This window comes from Lynx canadensis, chromosome A2, assembly GCF_007474595.2.
Source record: "Lynx canadensis isolate LIC74 chromosome A2, mLynCan4.pri.v2, whole genome shotgun sequence".
NCBI lineage: Eukaryota > Metazoa > Chordata > Mammalia > Carnivora > Felidae > Lynx > Lynx canadensis.
In genome coordinates this window covers 168,596,707-168,614,263 of record NC_044304.2, presented here as the reverse complement: position 1 = coordinate 168,614,263, position 17,557 = coordinate 168,596,707, and the positions used below count along the sequence as shown (strand labels likewise).

At 43.2% G+C, this 17,557-nt stretch overlaps 1 protein-coding gene across 1 annotated transcript in view; it reads left to right on the top strand.

Annotated features, from left to right (window-relative positions):
• ESYT2 (extended synaptotagmin 2) overlaps positions 1–17,557 on the top strand; it is an 81,428-nt gene that overhangs the window by 31,799 nt on the left and 32,072 nt on the right. Inside the window, 3 exon segments of the mRNA XM_030308924.1 lie at positions 3,291–3,363; positions 3,610–3,699; positions 12,338–12,393. Coding sequence (XP_030164784.1) covers positions 3,291–3,363; positions 3,610–3,699; positions 12,338–12,393 — 219 coding nt within the window.

Genomic DNA, 17,557 nt, shown 5'->3' with positions numbered 1-17,557 from the left:
AAGGCATCCAGTTGGAGTGGAAGAAGTAAAATTGTCTCTGTTCACAGGTGATACGATCTTTATGTAGAAAACCCTAAGGATTCACAAAAAAAACCTCTTTAGAATTAGTAAACAAATTTAGCAAAGTAGCAGAATATAAAGTCTGCACACACACACAAATCGGTTACATTCTATACACTAACCATGCACAATCCAAAAAATCTCATTTACACTAGAATCAAAAAGAATACTTAGGAATAACCTGACAAGGTAAAAGACTTGTACAAAGAAAACTACAAAACATTGCTGTGAGAAATTACAGAAAACATAAGTAAATGGAAGCAGCGCATGTTCTTCGTTTGGGAAACTTAATATTATTAAAAATCAACACTAAAAGCAATCTGTAGAATTAGTGCCGTCCGTATAATCACATATCTGATAAGGGATTAAGATCTAGAATATATAAAGAACTTCTAAAATTCAACAATAGCAAAAACAACCCAATTCAAAAGTGGACAGAGGTCTTGAATAGACATTTCTCCAAAGAAGATATACAAATGGACAATAAACACGTGAAAAGATGTTCCCCTCATTGATAATCAGGGAAATGCAAATCAAAACAGTGAGATGCTACCTCACACCCATTAGGATGGCTGCTATCAACAACAGAAGACAGCAAGTGTTGGCGAGGATGTGGAGAAACGGGACCCCTTGTGCACTGTTGGTGGGAACGAAAATGGTGAATTGCTGTTGAAACAGAATAGCTATTCCTCAAAAAATTAAACATAAAATTACCATAAGACCCAGCAATTCCACTTCTGGTCTATACCCAAAAAAAATTGAAAACAAGGTTTCAAAGAGTATTTGTACACCCACGTTTACACCAGCACTATTCACAGTAGCTAAAATGTGGAAGCAACCCAGATGTTCGTTGATGAGTGAATAGATAAGGAAAATGTGGTCTGTACATGCAATGGAATATTATTCAGCTTTAAAAAAAAGAAAAGGAAATCCTTCACGCTGAGCACCAGGTGGTTAAAATAAAAACTTAAAACAAAGATCAACAGGTGACTTTAGTATATAGCTAATTATCTAATACCATCTAAAGCCAAAAATAAAAAACTTACAAGGAAATTCTGACACATGCTACAACGTGGATGAACCATCAGGACATTATGCCATGTGAAATAAGCCTGTCACAAAAAGACAAATACTGTAGGATTCCGCTTACATGAGGTACTTAGTGTGATTACATTCATAGAGACAGGAAGTAGAAGGGCGTGTACCAGGGTGTGGGCGAGGGGAAGATGGTAGGTTGTTTAATGGGACAGAGTTTGGGTTTGTCAAGATGAAGAGAGTCCTGGAGATGGTGGTGGTGATGGTTGCACAAGATGAAGGTGTTTAACGTCTCTGAACTGTACTTGAAAATGGTTAAGATGGGACATTTTACGTTCTATGTCTTTTCTACGATAAAAAATGGGAAAACCGTTAATTGAGGGCAGGCACCACACCTGGCAGATAAAGTGGTTTTTTTAGTTCTTGTCCTCATTCTTCGTGAATGTGCTCATGGCTTCCTGTGTCCCTGTGAGGCCTGGTAACACACTGTGCAAGGGGCAGCTGCTGAAGCGTGTCGACTGACAGACACGCTTCACACTTGTTTTTTTTGATCCTTGACTGAGGATCCTTTTATAATGTCGTCGTTGAGTTTTTAAAGTGTATGAATATAATAAATGTAGAGTGTTGGTAACAATTACCTTACTTTAGAAAGGAGCTTGACTGCCTCTAATGATCTGATGGAAAACCTACATCTTTAAAATACAGACACTACTGCAAACCCTGTTGTCATCTGTAGAATAAAAGAGGAAGGCCCGCTGGGTCTTCAGCTCAGCTGTGCCCTGGGACGGTCCGCTAGGCTGATAATGAGCTTCATGAGGATGGAAACTTTGAGAACAAAGTTCTCTTGTTCCAGCACTGAGGAGCGTTTCGTACGCATTTATTAAACATTTGAAGGAATCAGTTAATGGATGCCGTTGTGAAGATGTAGTCTGGCTTTCATGATTTTAGCAGCCATGACGACAGATGCAGATTATGCTGCTCAGATATTTATGTTTCTTAAAAAAATCTGCATTCCACTTTTTTGTGTGTTCCAGACTGAGACCTTGATTAGGTTATTGGCAGTAGAGATGGGGAAGGAGTAATTGACAGATATTAGGAAATGAAGTGATTGTATCTTAGGGTGAAGAAGAGGAAAGTTTCAAGATTTTTTTTTAATGTTTATTTATTTTTGAGAGAGAGACAGAGCTCCAGCAGGGGAGGGGCAGAAAGAGAGGGGGACACAGAGAATCCAAAGCAGTTTCAGGCTCTGAGCTGTCAGCACAGAACCCGACTGGAGGCTCGAACTCACGGAGCATGAGCTCATGCCCTGAGCCGAAGTCAGCTTCACCAACTGATCTACCCAGGCGTCCCTCAGGATGGTTTTTTAACAGGTGATTGGACCAGCTAGATCCAGAATCCTGTTCAGTGAGAAGAATCTATTGGTGCTGGTTTTAACACCAGGACATAAATGTTAGAAGAATTCATCCAGATGTTTTTCATTAGTATTTTGTGTTCTTAGGCACCGTCCTTCCAGCATTTCTCAAACTTCCTGCAGACGTTCTCAGCAAGAGCAGGAGCGTGACGGGCTACGGGTAGGAGTCAGATCAGCGCACAGGACCGGTTGCAGTTTCAGACGTGCTACTTTGGGAGTTGAGGGTAGGAGTCAGATCATAGCGACCCCACAGGAAACCTGCTCCTATTAGGAATAGATGCAAGCCTGACATTCAGCGCTATGCTCTATTAATGCTGTTGTTTTGGTGGTTTTGTTTTGTATTAATGTTTGCCATGACTTGATCATTGAGTGCCCCCCACGTGGATGCATCATTTCTAACCTTTGATGTCACAGAGCCCTGGAGCATTGCTGTTAGTTTTCTCACAACTGGAGAGAGCATGGGTGCAAAATTTACTTCTGGTGAAATACAAACTTTTTTAATATCTTAAACAAAAACAGTTGTTTACAAAACGAGTGAAAACTGCATTCCATCAAGAAACTGATCCAGAAATTGCACTTTGAGAAGTGACATGTGTAATCAGTGTGGCAGGTGTCAAGTCTGCTAGCAGGGACATGTGCAGTTCCAGGCATTAAAGACTCAGTATGGGTCTCAGGTTTGCCTACAGGCTGGTTTTGGTTGCTTTGCTCTCATTTTACTCAGGTTGTAGACCTTGCAGATCTGTGGTGATTAAGAGATAGTAATACAGAACTTTTTCTTTACTAGTTTTGTAGGAAACTGTGAGATTGATTTGGAGATCAAGCGATATTTTTGTAGAGCTGGTGTGCAAAGTATACAGGTAAGGTTTTTAAAGTTTCATAGTCTTCCAAAATTCCCTATGCTGTATTCAAAATAAAATTGTGAAGTTTTTATTAACTGAGAATTTCTTTGAAGTTTAAGTTTTTTATTTGTAGGTTATTCTTGAGAAACCTGAAGTCAAATGCTCAGAAGTCACTAAGATGATCATGTGTCCTCCTTCTTGAGTCAGTAAATGGCCTGTGGAATTGTCTTCTGTGACATGTTTTGGTTTCCCATTTGAATTTAGATTCATGGTACAATGCGGGTGATCCTGGAACCGTTGATTGGAGACATGCCCTTAGTGGGAGCCTTGTCTATCTTCTTCCTTAGGAAACCAGTAAGTCGATGCTGATTTCATTTTTCCTATTCATTGGCAAGACTCTGTAAAGCAGAGAAATAGTCTGTCCTTCACTCTCTTTTCCCTTTTCTGACATATGAATTCTGTGTTCATACCTCTTTAAAATGCTCTTAATGGAGGGCTTCATCTCTTAATAGACAGCTTTTTTCCTGATTATAAAATAGTGTTTGTTACAGAAAATTCGAAAATAGACTTTTATGTAGTATTTATTTATTTATTTATTTATTTATTTATTTTTAAAGGTTTGTTTAGTTTTGGGAGGTGGGGACCGAGGACCCAAAGCAGGCTCTGCACTGAGCCTGGAGCCTGGTTGGGATTTTCTCTCCCCCTCTGCCCCTCCCTGCTCGTGTTCTTTGTCTGTCTCTCTCAAGAAAAATAAATTAATTTAAAAAAAGACTCCCTCTTCCCCTCCCTTTGACTTCTAAGGCTCCCCCTCACCTGGGTGGTCCTTACCTATAAGGCTCCTCCTTACCTGGGTTCCTGCAGCCTCTGACTGGCTTCCTGTCTTGGCCCTGTCTTCCGTAGACTTCACCACTGGGGTATCTTCCCAGGGTGCAGGCTGACCCACTAGGGAGCATCTCTCCCTCACAGTCCTCATGGTAGAGGTGGGGTCTCTCTCCAGCCTCCTTTGCTGGCACTGCCCCTGGTGAGCATCCCAGTTTCCAGCCTCAGGGCAGAATCATAATCCAAATAGTACCAACCCCATTATCTCTCACTGCCTCCTGTTGTCTTTTCCTTCTCCCAGAACACTGTCTTCATCCCTGTGTGTCCTTTCCGGAGACAAAGGTGGTCAGCTTTCCCTGTGTTCCTTTGATGCCGGACTGCCCTGTGAATTCTGGCACACTTCTTGTTAACTCTTTCAAAGCCATAGCCCCATCTGTCTCCATACAGTTCAGTAAATGTCTGATGGGTGCATTGATCTGTTTCTCAAATATCTTTCCATGATATGCCATTTTTGTTACCTTTGTGAGTCCTTTCTGGAGGTACCATTAACATCATGTATAGTTTAAAACGGAAACGTTAATTTTTATAATTTGATTTAAATAACTTAATGCAAATTATTGTTGTTGGGTTTTTAAAATACGGGTTTATTTAGACTAGACTACAAGTGGTATTTTTTCTGTATGTAAAAACACAAGAGTTAAGTGTCTTTACTTTAAGTTGCTGCTAAAATTGCTGTTCTGATTTGCTTTTTATCGCTTAAATAATGGGCTTATTTTTAATGTATTTTAACTACACAAAACGCAGTGAAATTAAAAAGGCATTAAGGAATCTCTTAAAATTCAATTTCTTAAAATTTTAAGAAATGAAGAGCTCTATAAAAGATTTACAATTCATGGGGCTTTTTCTACATACCAGTTATTTAAAAGCCTTTATGTTTAAGAAACGTTCTTCATTATGAATATAAAAAAACTAATCTTTAGCAGATGGCAAAGTATTTTAATTTACAGGAAATTTTTAACAATTAAAAGAAGACCTTTTTCAGTTCAGAAAACAATGAAATCCAAATCTTTAAATCTCCCTCAAAACTTAGCAATACTCTTCCTTAGGTTGGATCTTTCATAGGGTTATTAACTTTAAAAATAACGTTGTAATATAACTTCCAAACAAAATCTTAGTGTCAGAAATGGAGGAGTCTGTGAAAAGTTCAGAATCATTCATTTCCTTATATGGCAAGTAAAGTCTCCAAACATATGCTTTGGAGAGAAGGGATTTTTTTTTTTTTTCAGTTATTTTCAACTGGAAAATATGAGTACAGAACTCACTGCTAGCTGCCAAGTAACTCCTTGTCACCCCAAGGAAAATACAGCTAGAAAGATTGGGGGGATTGGCTAAGCAGATGATATAAAAGTATAATGCCGGAGACTCTTATGAAACCTTTGCACATTTTTGTTCTTGTTGATTTGTTTAGTTTTTTGGTGTGCTACTTGCTTAAAAAAAAGAACTAGGGGCACCTGGGTGGCTCAGTTGGTTAAGCGCCCGACTTCAGCTCAGGTCATGATCTCACGGTCTGTGAGTTCAAGCCCCGCGTCGGGTTCTGTGCTGACCGCTCAGAGCCTGGAGCCTGTTTCGGATTCTGTGTCTCCCTCTCTCTCTGACCCTCCCCTGTTCATGCTCTGTCTCTCTCTGCCTCAAAAATAAATAAACGTTAAAAAAAAAAAAATTTTTAAAAAAAAGAACTAAAAGTTTCTAAAGTGACCAACTTTTTTGGAGCACAGTGAAGGCGGTGTGGTTAAGTGACAGACTTGGGTGTCCTCCGGCCTGGTCTTCCACACCTGGTCTTCCTCTTCTGACTGTGTGCTTTGCATGGTTTGTTTCACCTCTGTAAGCCCAGGTTTCCCCATCTGTAATGTGGAGATGAAACGTCAGTGGGTGTGTCCCCATCTGTAACATGGGAACTACTGCCTCACAAGATTAAATGCCAGTAGGTGCCTGGTGCATAGGAAGTCCTCAGATTTTTACGAAATCAAATATTTTCCTACATACAGGTTTAGCATTCGGGTGGGTCTTAACAGCGGAAGTCAAGGTTTGGTAAACATAATAACTTAAGTGAAGGTTCTGGTAAGGGCTGGAACAAGCCAGTGTCTCCCCCTGACACGTGTCCTGGGAGCTGGCCACTCACACTAACACGACTGTTGTTGTAATTTCCTCAGGCACACGCGCATAGGGTCCCTTTGGTATCCTCAGTTCTTTCTTTCCCTGGGGTACAGATTAGCCCAGAGTAAATCTAGGAGATGATCTGGGAGGTGCTGAGAATGCGTTTATCCTAAGAGGGTCCTCCCAGCTAGCAGACAGCATACATACTTCCTGAGTATACTTCCTTTGAACCACAGATTGTATTTCTCCATCTGTAAAAATGGAAATAACATCTTCCTTTTACAGTGATTGTGAGAAGAACTTGAGTCCTGTTAGCTACAACTCCAGCAACTGAGATCCCTTAATCAAAGGAGGGGAAAAAAGGAAAGCCTTCATTTAAGTGAAATTAGTGTGTATTTGTCTCTCTCAAAACCTACTGGAATGCAGAGCTTGAAAGCCTTTGTGACTCTCATCCGTGCCTGTTAGGCCTTTGCTCCATGCTCTCTCCCCTCTGAGGCCACCTTCCTCGGGTCCTCCCGTCCACAGGCCAGAAACAAGGCTGCCAGTATACTCAAGAGGCAGTGCTCCCCTTCCTGGCTCCCCTTCCCTGTTCTGTCTGGGTCAGATACAGACCCCTGGCCCAGCCGGGAGGAGGAACGTTGCAGTGTATGAATCAGGCTCCTGGAAGCCAATTCCTGCAGCCCTGTGTGGAAAGGAAGGGCTGCCCAGACATGCCCACTAGAGTCCACTGGACAGGAGAGGGTCCCAGACTTAGAGCACACATCAAGTCACTTGGGAGCTTTGAGGGTATTTGTCCTGGCGGGTGTTCTCCGAGTGTCTTCTTGGATCTCTGCTTCGATACCTTTCGTTGTTTTGGATAGTCTAGCCCTACCCCCAGTAGTTGGGATGAGGGAGCTCCCCATTGCCCTCATCTGTCCTGAGTCTTGGGGCTGGCCCTCTTTCAAGTGATCTCACCTTCTCATGCGTGTCTTTGCTGGATCTTATGCAGGAGTGAGTGCGCACACCTACCTCCAGCAGTACAGGGTCTAATGGTCAGGGCCTGGGATGGTGTCCTGTGCTCCTCAAGACACAGCGTGTGTTTTCTTCTCGCCCCCCAGCTGCGGTGAGCCTTCAGCTGTGTGTCCCTCCTCCCAGTGGCTTCTCTTCCTTACAGTGGAAGGTGGCGTTTGTGTCTCCTGAAGCAGCTGCTTCCTCCCTGGCCTCACCCCTGCAAGAGACGCTTTCCCCAGTCTCTGCAGCACACAGGCACTGCTCTGCCCACAGTGGGTTGCAGATGCCCCGTGTCTGGATTTACTCTGGCTCACCTGAACTGGCCTTTAACAGTCAGGATCTAGCTGGAACCTCTCAGTTGCCCTGTGGTACCTCAGCCACTCTCGGAGTCTCCCAAAAGGAAGGGCTGGTGGCCCTGTCACCTCCGCTGTCTGGCACATTCAACAGTGATGCTCTTTGCAGTTTTCGACATCCTGGAAAGAGCATCACCTCGGGGAATCTGAAGTCCCAGGAGTAACAAAATAAGGAGAACATTCTTGACTTGACCATCAGTGAAAACTGACTAACTGAAAAACTCTGGAGAGGGGTAGGAGGCACCAGTCTGTATTTTATCAGGCTTCCCAGATGATTCGTGGTCTGTACTGTACAACTTAGTGCACCTAGAACACTGGCAATAGTAATTGTGAAATCAGTTGACTGTATGTTTTACTGCATCCATCAGGCCATGCATTTCTGGAAAAGCAGAGAGGAGAAAGGCATGTCTGTGGTTTTCATGACATAAGCAGATTGGTTTGTGTCGTTCCAGTGGAACTGGAACCACGTTACTGATCCCGTTTCTCCCAGAAGAGTGACAGCAGCCCAAGAGAGTGATTGGGAAATCTGTCCCACTGGCTCTTGAATTTCTCCCAGAGAGCTTAGTCGTCCCAGGGCAGGGGCTGGGCGGGGCGGGGGGGGGCCACGACCTGGGTCCCGGCCCTCTCGGCCCTCTCGTGGCTGCCTTCTCAGCCCTCACACTCACACGTGCGTTCACGCTCACACTTGTTCTCACACACACGTTCTCACACATGCTCATTCTGATACACACTCACACTCACACGTGCCTTCACACTCACACTTGTTCACATGTACACGTTCTCACACACTCGTTCTCTCACATGCTCGTTACCTTGCACTCGTTCTCACATACACGCACACTCGTTCTCATGTACACTTCTCCCCACATGCTCATTCTTACACATGGTCTCAAACGTGTGTTCACACTCACTTGTTCTCATGTATGTTCATTCTCACGTGTTTGTTCTCACATTCTCACATTCGCATTCACACTTACACTTGGTCTCATGTACACTCATTTTCACACTCATTCTCATGCTCATTCTTACATGTTCTCAAACATGCTTACTCTTTCTCACACTTGTTCTTATACACACATTCTCACACATGCATTCACACTCACTTGTTCTTGTGTACATTCATTCTCACACATGTGCTCGTTCTCATGCTTGTTCTTACACACGCATTCTCACGTGTTCACACTCTCACATGAGAGAGTTCTCTCACATATGTACATTCATTCTCATGCACTTGTTCTCTCACACTCATTCTTACACATACACATATTCTCATATGCTCTCATGTTCGCACATACACTTGTTCTCACACAGACGTTAATTCTCTTACACACTTATTCTCTGGTACACTCATTTAAAAAGAAATTCTTTTTAATGTTTTTTTTTTTTTTTTTTTAGAGAGAGTGCAAGCAGAGGAGGGGCAGAGAGAGAGAGAGAGACACACACACAGAATCTGAAACAGGCTTCAGGCTCTGAGCTGTCAGCACAGATCCCGACGCAGGGCTCAAACTCACCGCGAGATCATGACCTGAGCTGAAGTCAGACGCTTAACTGACTGAGCCGCCCAGGCGCCCCTCTGATAACACTCATTTTTACACATCGCTCACAAGTCACGTGCTCATTTTCTCACACACAAGTTCTCCCTCCCTCTCTTATTTCTTCCCCCTCTGTGGCTCTGGGCTCTTCCTGTCCCTATCTCCCCTGTGTTCAAGGATATGACAGCCCGTCCGTCAGGCCCTTGAAAGGGTCCCTTTCTGGGGGCTTGTCTCTTGCATTCACATCCCTTCTCAAACCCAGCTGAATCCTGCCCTTCGTGAATCCTGTTCCTGCCTCCCTGGTGTTTTGTTTCTCTGAGCTTGAGTAACATTTAAATGCATCTCATGGTTTTTTGGGTTTTTTTTAACGTTTTATTTATTTTTGAGACAGGGAGAGACAGAGCATGAACAGGGGAGGGTCAGAGAGAGGGCGACACAGAATCTGAAACAGGCTCCAGGCTCTGAGCTGGCAGCACAGAGCCCGATGCGGGGCTCGAACTCACGGACCACAAGATCATGACCTGAGCCGAAGTCGGACACTTAACCGACTGAGCCACCCAGGCACCCCCATCTCATCATTTTGACAGGGGTCATGAGAGTAAGCCGTCTGTCACCTGATGTTTTATAATCTCTAGTTTTTTAAAAAATATCTTTTAATGTTTATTTGTTTTTGAGAGAGAGACAGAGCATGAGCAGGGGAGGGGCAGAGAGAGAGAGGGAGACACAGAAACCCAAGCAGGCTCCAAGCTGTCAACACAGGGCCCAGCGTGGGACTCGAACCCACAAACTGCGAGATCATGACCTGAACGGAAGTCTGATGTCAACTGACTGTGCCACCCAGGTGCCTCTATAATCTCTAGTTTTAATGTCGCTTCCAGGGGACCCATTAATCTTTGGATGTTTCCCAAGCTTTCTGATTGAACAACATGCCCCAGGCTCGTTAGTCTGGAATCAGCTGTTTCTTCAGAAACCCTTGGAAAATGTGTTTAGAGGTCATGATCAGGGCGCTGGCCACTGCCCATTGCCCCACTGCCATTTGCTTCTGCACCTGTTCTTTCAGTGGGGGGGGGCACCCAGTATGAGGGGATGGGTGGGGGGCGCCAGCATGAGTTTATATTGGTAGTTGCAATAAATTTGTATTTCATTTCTCTTACTCTGAAATAGTTTTTCAGTACTTCTTAAGTTTTTTTAAGTTTTGGTCTGTCCGAAACAAACTTTTGACTCTTCTGGTTCATACTTGTTTATAACTATCCACTTCTCAAAGGGATTTGAGAAGTTTTATTGCTGCAGCTATATGGGTAATTGAGATCATGCCATTCCTTATAGTATTTCTTCCACAAATATAAAGCACAAGTCAGTGTTTCTAATCAAGCTTTTTTTTTTTTTTTAACCTGTCTATATCCACTAAACGGAATCTTTTTTTTTTTTTTTAATTTTAACGCTTATTTATTTTTCAGACAGAGACAGAGCATGAATGGAGGAGGGTCAGAAAGAGAGGGAGACACAGAATCCGAAACAGGCTCCAGGCTCCGAGAGGTCAGCACAGAGCCTGACGTGGGGCTCGAACTCACGGACCGTGAGATCATGACCTGAGCCAAAGTCGGACACTTAACCGACTGAGCCACCCAGGCGCCCCCAGAATCTTTTTTTTTTTAAATGTTTTTATTTACTTTTGAGAGAGAGAAAGCATGAGAGGGAGGGGGCAGAGAGAGAGAGGGGGCGACACAGAATCCAAAGCAGGCTCCAGGCTCTGAGCTGTCAGCACAGAGCCCAACGTGGGGCTCGAACCCACAAACTGTGAGATCATGACCTGAGCTGAAGTCAGAAGCTTAACTGAACTACCAGGCGCCCCTGAATGGAATCTTATCTTAGCCAACTATGTAAGAATTATTCTAAGTAAATATCCAAATACCCACTAGAAAAATGAGCAAAATAAGATACAAGTAATGAATGGATAGAACGTGTTCCGCTAATATCAGGAAAATGCAAATTGAAACAGTGATAAAGTACCATTTTTTTTAACTACCAGGTGTACTGACTTTTACTGTCGGTTTTTGATGAGGGTAAAAAGAAAGAACATTTTATACATTTTGGGTGGGGATTTAAATCAGTACAGCATTTTGTTCTTTAGGGCAACTGGGTAGCATCTGTCAACAAAAAATGAACATATGGGGGCACCTGGCTGGCTCAGTCAGTGGGGTGTGCGACTCTTGATTTGGGGGATGTGAGTTCAAGCCCCAAATTTGCTATGGAGATTATTTTTAAAAAATAAAAATCTTTGGGGCACCTGGGTGGCTCAGTTAAGCATCTGATTCTTAATTTCAGTTTAGGTCATGATCTCACGACTCGTGGGATTGAGCCCCACATCGGGCTCTGCGCTGACAACACAGATCCTGCTTGGGATTCTCTCTCTCTCTCTGCCCTTACCCTGCTCGTGCTCCCTCTCTTTCTCAAAATAAACTTAAAAATTTTTTTAAATAAAGGAATTTAAAGTAAAATAAAATTTAAATTAAAAAAAAATTTTTTTTTAACATTTATTTATTTTTGAGACAGAGAGAGACAGAGCATGAATGGGGGAGGGGCAGAGAGCGAGGGAGACACAGAATCGGAAGCAGGCTCCAGGCTCTGAGCCATCAGCCCAGAGCCTGACACGGGGCTCGAACTCACGGACCGTGAGATCGTGACCTGAGCCGAAGTCGGACGCTCAACCGACTGAGCCACCCAGGCGCCCCAAAAATTAAAATTTTTTTAAAAATGAGTGTATATCTTTGACCAAAACTTTCACGTTTTACATGCTAGTCTACATATGCTATAAGAACACGTATGTAACATTTTCACTGAATCATAACTATATAAAAAAGAAATTATAAATACTCTAAGTGCTCATCAATAGGAAAGTTATATAAATTATTATTCGATTTTACTGGAGGAAACTGATATTATCTAAAAGCAAAACAAAAAAAGAGATGGTTCTCCAGGTACCAATAAAGGACAGTGGCTTTGATTTTTCCCAAGCGAAAAGCAAGGTAAGGTATAGGACAGTATTACGTACTCCCTCATTTTGTTTATAAAGACACCTGTATGATTTGATAATTGGAAATAATCTGGATACTTAATATTTTTGCCCTTTCTTTTTTAAAACAGCTGATAGAAATTAATTGGACAGGACTGACTAATCTTCTCGATATCCCTGGATTAAAGTAAGTATGATGTCATGACCTATGGTTAGCTTGTTTATGATATAATGTGCAGTTCTAGTGTCATGGGAACAACACAGAACGGGTAAGGCCTGTGTCCAAGGCAGACTCTGAGCCTTTTCACAAGCTCTCACATGTGACTCAGGTGAAGAGACTCAGATTCCTGAGACCTGCGTCTGAGGCATGGGGACCAAGTGAGTGAAAGGGGAGTGGGTGAGAGTGTTTGACTGGGTCCCTCACCCTTCATTTTACTTTTTACTCATCATGAGGCATCTTTCCAGCTTTGGTGGGTTTGTTTTTTTTTTATTTTTTACTTTTTTTTTTTTTTAAGTAGTCTCCATGTCCAAAGTGGAGCTTGAACTCATGACCCTGAGATTAAGAGTCACATGCTCTACCAACTGAGCCAGCCAGGTGCCCCAAGTCCCCAAGTGTTGGTGTTTTAGAAAAGTAGCAGCCTTTTAATAACTTGTAAGTTAACTTTTAAATTTGGTTTTTGTTATTTTCCCAGAAAAATAAAGGAAACTTCAAAATGAGTATATATTATAAAACTAGCCTTCTGGGCTGTTTTCAGGCTGTGCTGCTGCCTTCCGTTCCTCCAGCATCCCCTCCCGGAAGGCAGGTGTAGGCACTGGCCTGGGAACATGTAGTATCACCCAGGAGTCTGGGTGTGAGAGCTGAGAAACCTGGAGTTTCTGCCTGTGTCCCTGGGAGTCCTTCGTTATTCTGTAGCAGTCTCACATTTAAAACATGAGGGAATTTGGGGCACCCGGGTGGCTCAGTCGGTTAAGCATCCAACTTCAGCTCGGGTCATGATCTCACAGTTCATGGGTTCGAGCCCCACGTCTGGCTCTGCACTGACAGCTCAGAGCCTGGAACCCGCTTCCGATTCTGTGTCTCCCTCTCTCTCCCCCTCCCCCACTCATGCTCTGTCTCTCTCGTCTCAGAAATAAACATTAAAAAATTTTTTATAAACATGAGGGAATTGGCCTAAAACAAGCTTCTGAAACTGTGAAGGGCACATTCCTGCTGTGAGGGAAACGAAGGCGTCCCCATTGGGTCACAGCCATCTGTCTCGTCTAATGGAAGGCAACTGTTTGTGGCAAACCTGTTAGTTGTTGCCAAGCAGAAGGTTCTAGAATCCTGCCTTTGCTACTTACTTTTGTATTTTAGGGTTGCACTATATCACTTACCTGGTTACAGTTACATATGTTCCTGGTAGATAACGTTTTAATGTTTTTTTTTTCTAAAATAACTCAGAAATTAAACATTTTTTTCTATTCCTGTGTGTTTGTTTATGCCCCTAAAATGGTAATTGGAAAGAACTTTATTCTGTTTCATTATCAGGGGAAAGTTAGGACTTTAATAAAGTGAGGCATAGTGGGGCACCTGGGTGGCTCAGTCGGTTGAGTCTGACATCGGCTCAGGTCATGATCTCGCGGCTTGTGAGTTCGAGCCCTGCGTCGGGCTCTATCCTGACAGCTCGGAACCTGGAGCTGCTTTGGATTCTGTGTCTCCCTCTCTCTCTGCCCCTCCCTTGCTTGTGCTCTGTCTCTGTCTCTCTGCTCTCTCTCAAAAATACGTAAACATTAAAAAAAATAATAATAAAGTGAGTCCTAATAATAAAAATCTTTTTTAGGTACTGTGGTTTTATGGATCTAGAAAATACTGTTACTTTAAAAGATCTTTGCAAAGAACAGACAACTTTAAGAGTTCTTGAAGTATTCATTAGGATTCTTGTTTGCAAGCAGCAAAGCCAACTCAAGTGGTCTTAAATAAAAAAGTAAATAAATGAGTAGGGGGCCTGGCTGGCTGTCAGAGAAACATGTGACTGTGGATCTCGGGGTTGTGAGTTGGAGCCCCACATTGGGTGTAGAGATTGCTTAAATAAATAAACCTTAAAAAATAAAGCAAATGAGTAAATAAATACTGTTTTTTAAGACAACTTGTTCGTGTATCCAATCAGTAAGCATTGAGTGCCTGCCATGAGCCAGCCACTGTTGTTAGTGCTGGAGTGTCGCTGTGAACAGAACAGCCACACTCCTGTCGTGGAGCTCCACTTCCAGTGGCTCGTTCCCAGCCCCTGTCGCCGGGCAGGCTGGAGCATTGTGTGGATGAAGTCAGGCAGGTTTTGGTGTCCAAATGATGCCCTAAGTGCTCTCTGTCCCAATCTTGACTCTGCTGTTCTCTGCATGGGTTTGTTATCAGGCAGGCTCTTGCTATGAGGTCGCAGCTCCTCTGTTCTTCATGCTTAGCAACTTCAGTCTAAAAAGAACCTTCCGCTGGTTCCAGCACGAGTTCCAGGGCTGATTTCTGTTTGTCCACCCATCCTTGGACAGATCCTGTGATTCTGATGACCAGGTCTTCTGCTCCCAAAGGAGGAAGAGAGGACCAGGGTGAGGGGCTGGGGGCAAGCAATGGAAGAACCTGCCCCAGACCTCTCATCCAGGCGGACAGATGCTAGGCAGCCAGCAAAACAACAGATCACTGTCGCCATTTAGTGTGGAAAATGTGTTCTCCTTTGTATATCATGGGAGGGCTGAAATAAACACAGCCTTGTCCAAAGCAGCTACCCTGTAAATAGCATCATATTAGTTGCCTTACAGGGTGAGCCAGAGGGCGTGTTTTGCCTTGGCAAGCCTGCAGCTGGGGGAAGTCAGTCCCAAATCATTTATTTAAAAGAGAGTTACAGGCGCACCTGGCTGGCTCAGTCAGTAGAGCATGATTCTTGATCTTGGGGTTGTGAGTTCAAGCCCCATGTTGGGTGTAGAGCCTACTAAAAAATAAGAGGTGCCTGGATGGCTCAGTTGGTTGAGCATCTGACTTCAGCTCAGGCCATGGTCTCATGGTTTGTGAGTTCAAGCCCCGTATCACGCTCTGTGCTAACAGCTCAGAGCCTGGAGCCTGCTTAGGGTTCTGTGTCTTCCTCTCTCTCTGCCCCTCCCCTGCTGGTGCGTGGTGTCTGTCTGTCTGTCTGTCTCTCTCTCTCTCTCTCTCAAAAATAAACATTAAAAAAATACTTAATAAAAATAAAAAGGGAGATCTATATCACACACATGTCTGTATACATTGAGATACATATATACTCCCCTCTCTCTGCCCCCCCCTGCTGGTGCGTGGTGTCTGTCTGTCTGTCTCTCTCTCTCTCTCTCTCTCTCTCTCTCTCTCTCAAAAATAAACATTAAAAAAATACTTAATAAAAAATAAAAAGGGAGATCTATATCACACACATGTCTGTATACATTGAGATACATATATACATATACTCCATTTTATTTAATGATTTTTTTTTTTTTGTCAGAGAGCATGCGTGGGGGAGAGGGGCAGAGGGAGAGTGAATCCTGCGTAGGCTGCACGCTCAGCATAGAGCCTGACATGGGTCCCGATCCCACAACCTTGGGATCATGACCAGAGCCAAAATCAAGAGTTGGACACTCAAAATGATTGAACCACCCAGGCACTCCTAATTAATGACTTTATATGTAGATAGGTTCTCTTTATATAGTAATAGCTTTAACTATTTTATGTATAGAATTTTATGTGAGACACACAAAATACATACTTATACTTAGTATTTAGAGAAATACGTTTATCATTAAAAATATATACTCATGTATATTAGAATATAGAGGAAATACCATTCAGAAACAAAGCCATGGGACACGAGCGTCCAACTCTTGATTTTGGCTCAGGTCATATCCCAGAATCGTGGTATTGAGCCCCACATCGGGCGCCGTGCTGGGCATGGAGCCTACTTAAGATTCTCTCTCTCCCTCCCTTTGCCCCTCTCTTCCTTTCACATGCTCTCTCTTAAAAAAAAAAAAAAAAAAGCTATGGTATAAAAGGAATATATAAAAACATCTTTTTAAGTAAAATTGTGTATTCATATATAATATATATAACTTACACATAATTCTGTAAAATTTATATAATATACAACATTCTGTATTTGTATTTTGTATTTATAATATTTGTATTTTATGTTATAAAAGTAATTAGTAACTTTGAACCTAATATAATGAAATCTCGCCTTGAGCATTATAAAATGAACCTCTACATGCTGTATTCATTGATTATGAAAACGAAAGGTATCATAAGATAATAATGCTTGAATTGCTGCGCTTTAGCTTAAATTTTGACTATCCCCACATGTTCCAACGAAGAGCCCTACAGGGATCCTAAGGAATGAGAATTAGGATAGAAACAAAAGTGAGGTAAAGAGGCAGCAGTTCCAAAGGACAAAGAGGACTGGACACGATAGGAAGCCCTTCCAGTGTGACAAGATCGTGACAGCAGCCGGGACAAGCAGAGGGGCAGCCGGGAGCAGCACCGCAGCTCGGGAAATTCTGGAGGAGCCTGGACATGTGCACAGGGGGATAGAAAGGAGAGCAGGGGTGAGGCACCAGGGTGGGCCTTCTGCTGCTTTCCCGGGTGCTGGGCCGGAGTCTGCACAGCTGGGCGGGTGGTGAGGCGGTCAGCCTGCCACCATAGCAGCTAGGGGATTCTTGAAAGCAAGTCGTCATCAAAGGGCTCTCTGCTTCAGCAGATTTTTTTCAGCAGAAACAAAACCAGTATTTTGGAGGGGGTGGGGGATGCCTGAAGTAAGAAGTGCTCCGGCATCCAAGCCCCGAGGACCGCCTCACACCGCTGCGTCGCAAACACGTATCCGGTGTCTGCCGCCTGAAACCCTCTGAGTCTCTGTGGCGTGTTAACGTCTGATTAGCCGACCTTTTCAGAGAGTTGTTGTCCGTGTTGTCTGTGGAGTTGTGGGTTTTCAGTCCTTTTTCCATCATGAATGGAAACGTTCTAAGTAAGGTAAGCCCTGTGCCTCGTCGTTGTATTCGGATGCCCAGCTTGCAGTGAACATTCGGTTTTTATTACTCACTGAACAACGGTGACTTCCGCTCTGTCCCAGTGGCTATTTTTATATGTACGGTTACTTTACACATTTATGTTAATAATTGTAACATCTGAAAAGTCCTGGCAAGAAGTAAAACTCTCTTAAAAACTTCAGTTCTGGTTAAAGGCGTTCTTCCATAGCAATGAAACTTCATTTACATGCGCTTTCAAAAATGCTGTCACATACATACTGCTTAATTCTCAAATTTATCCCAAAGAGTAGGCAAAATATATCAAAAGTACATTGGTTTCTTTATCCTCCACTGCTTTA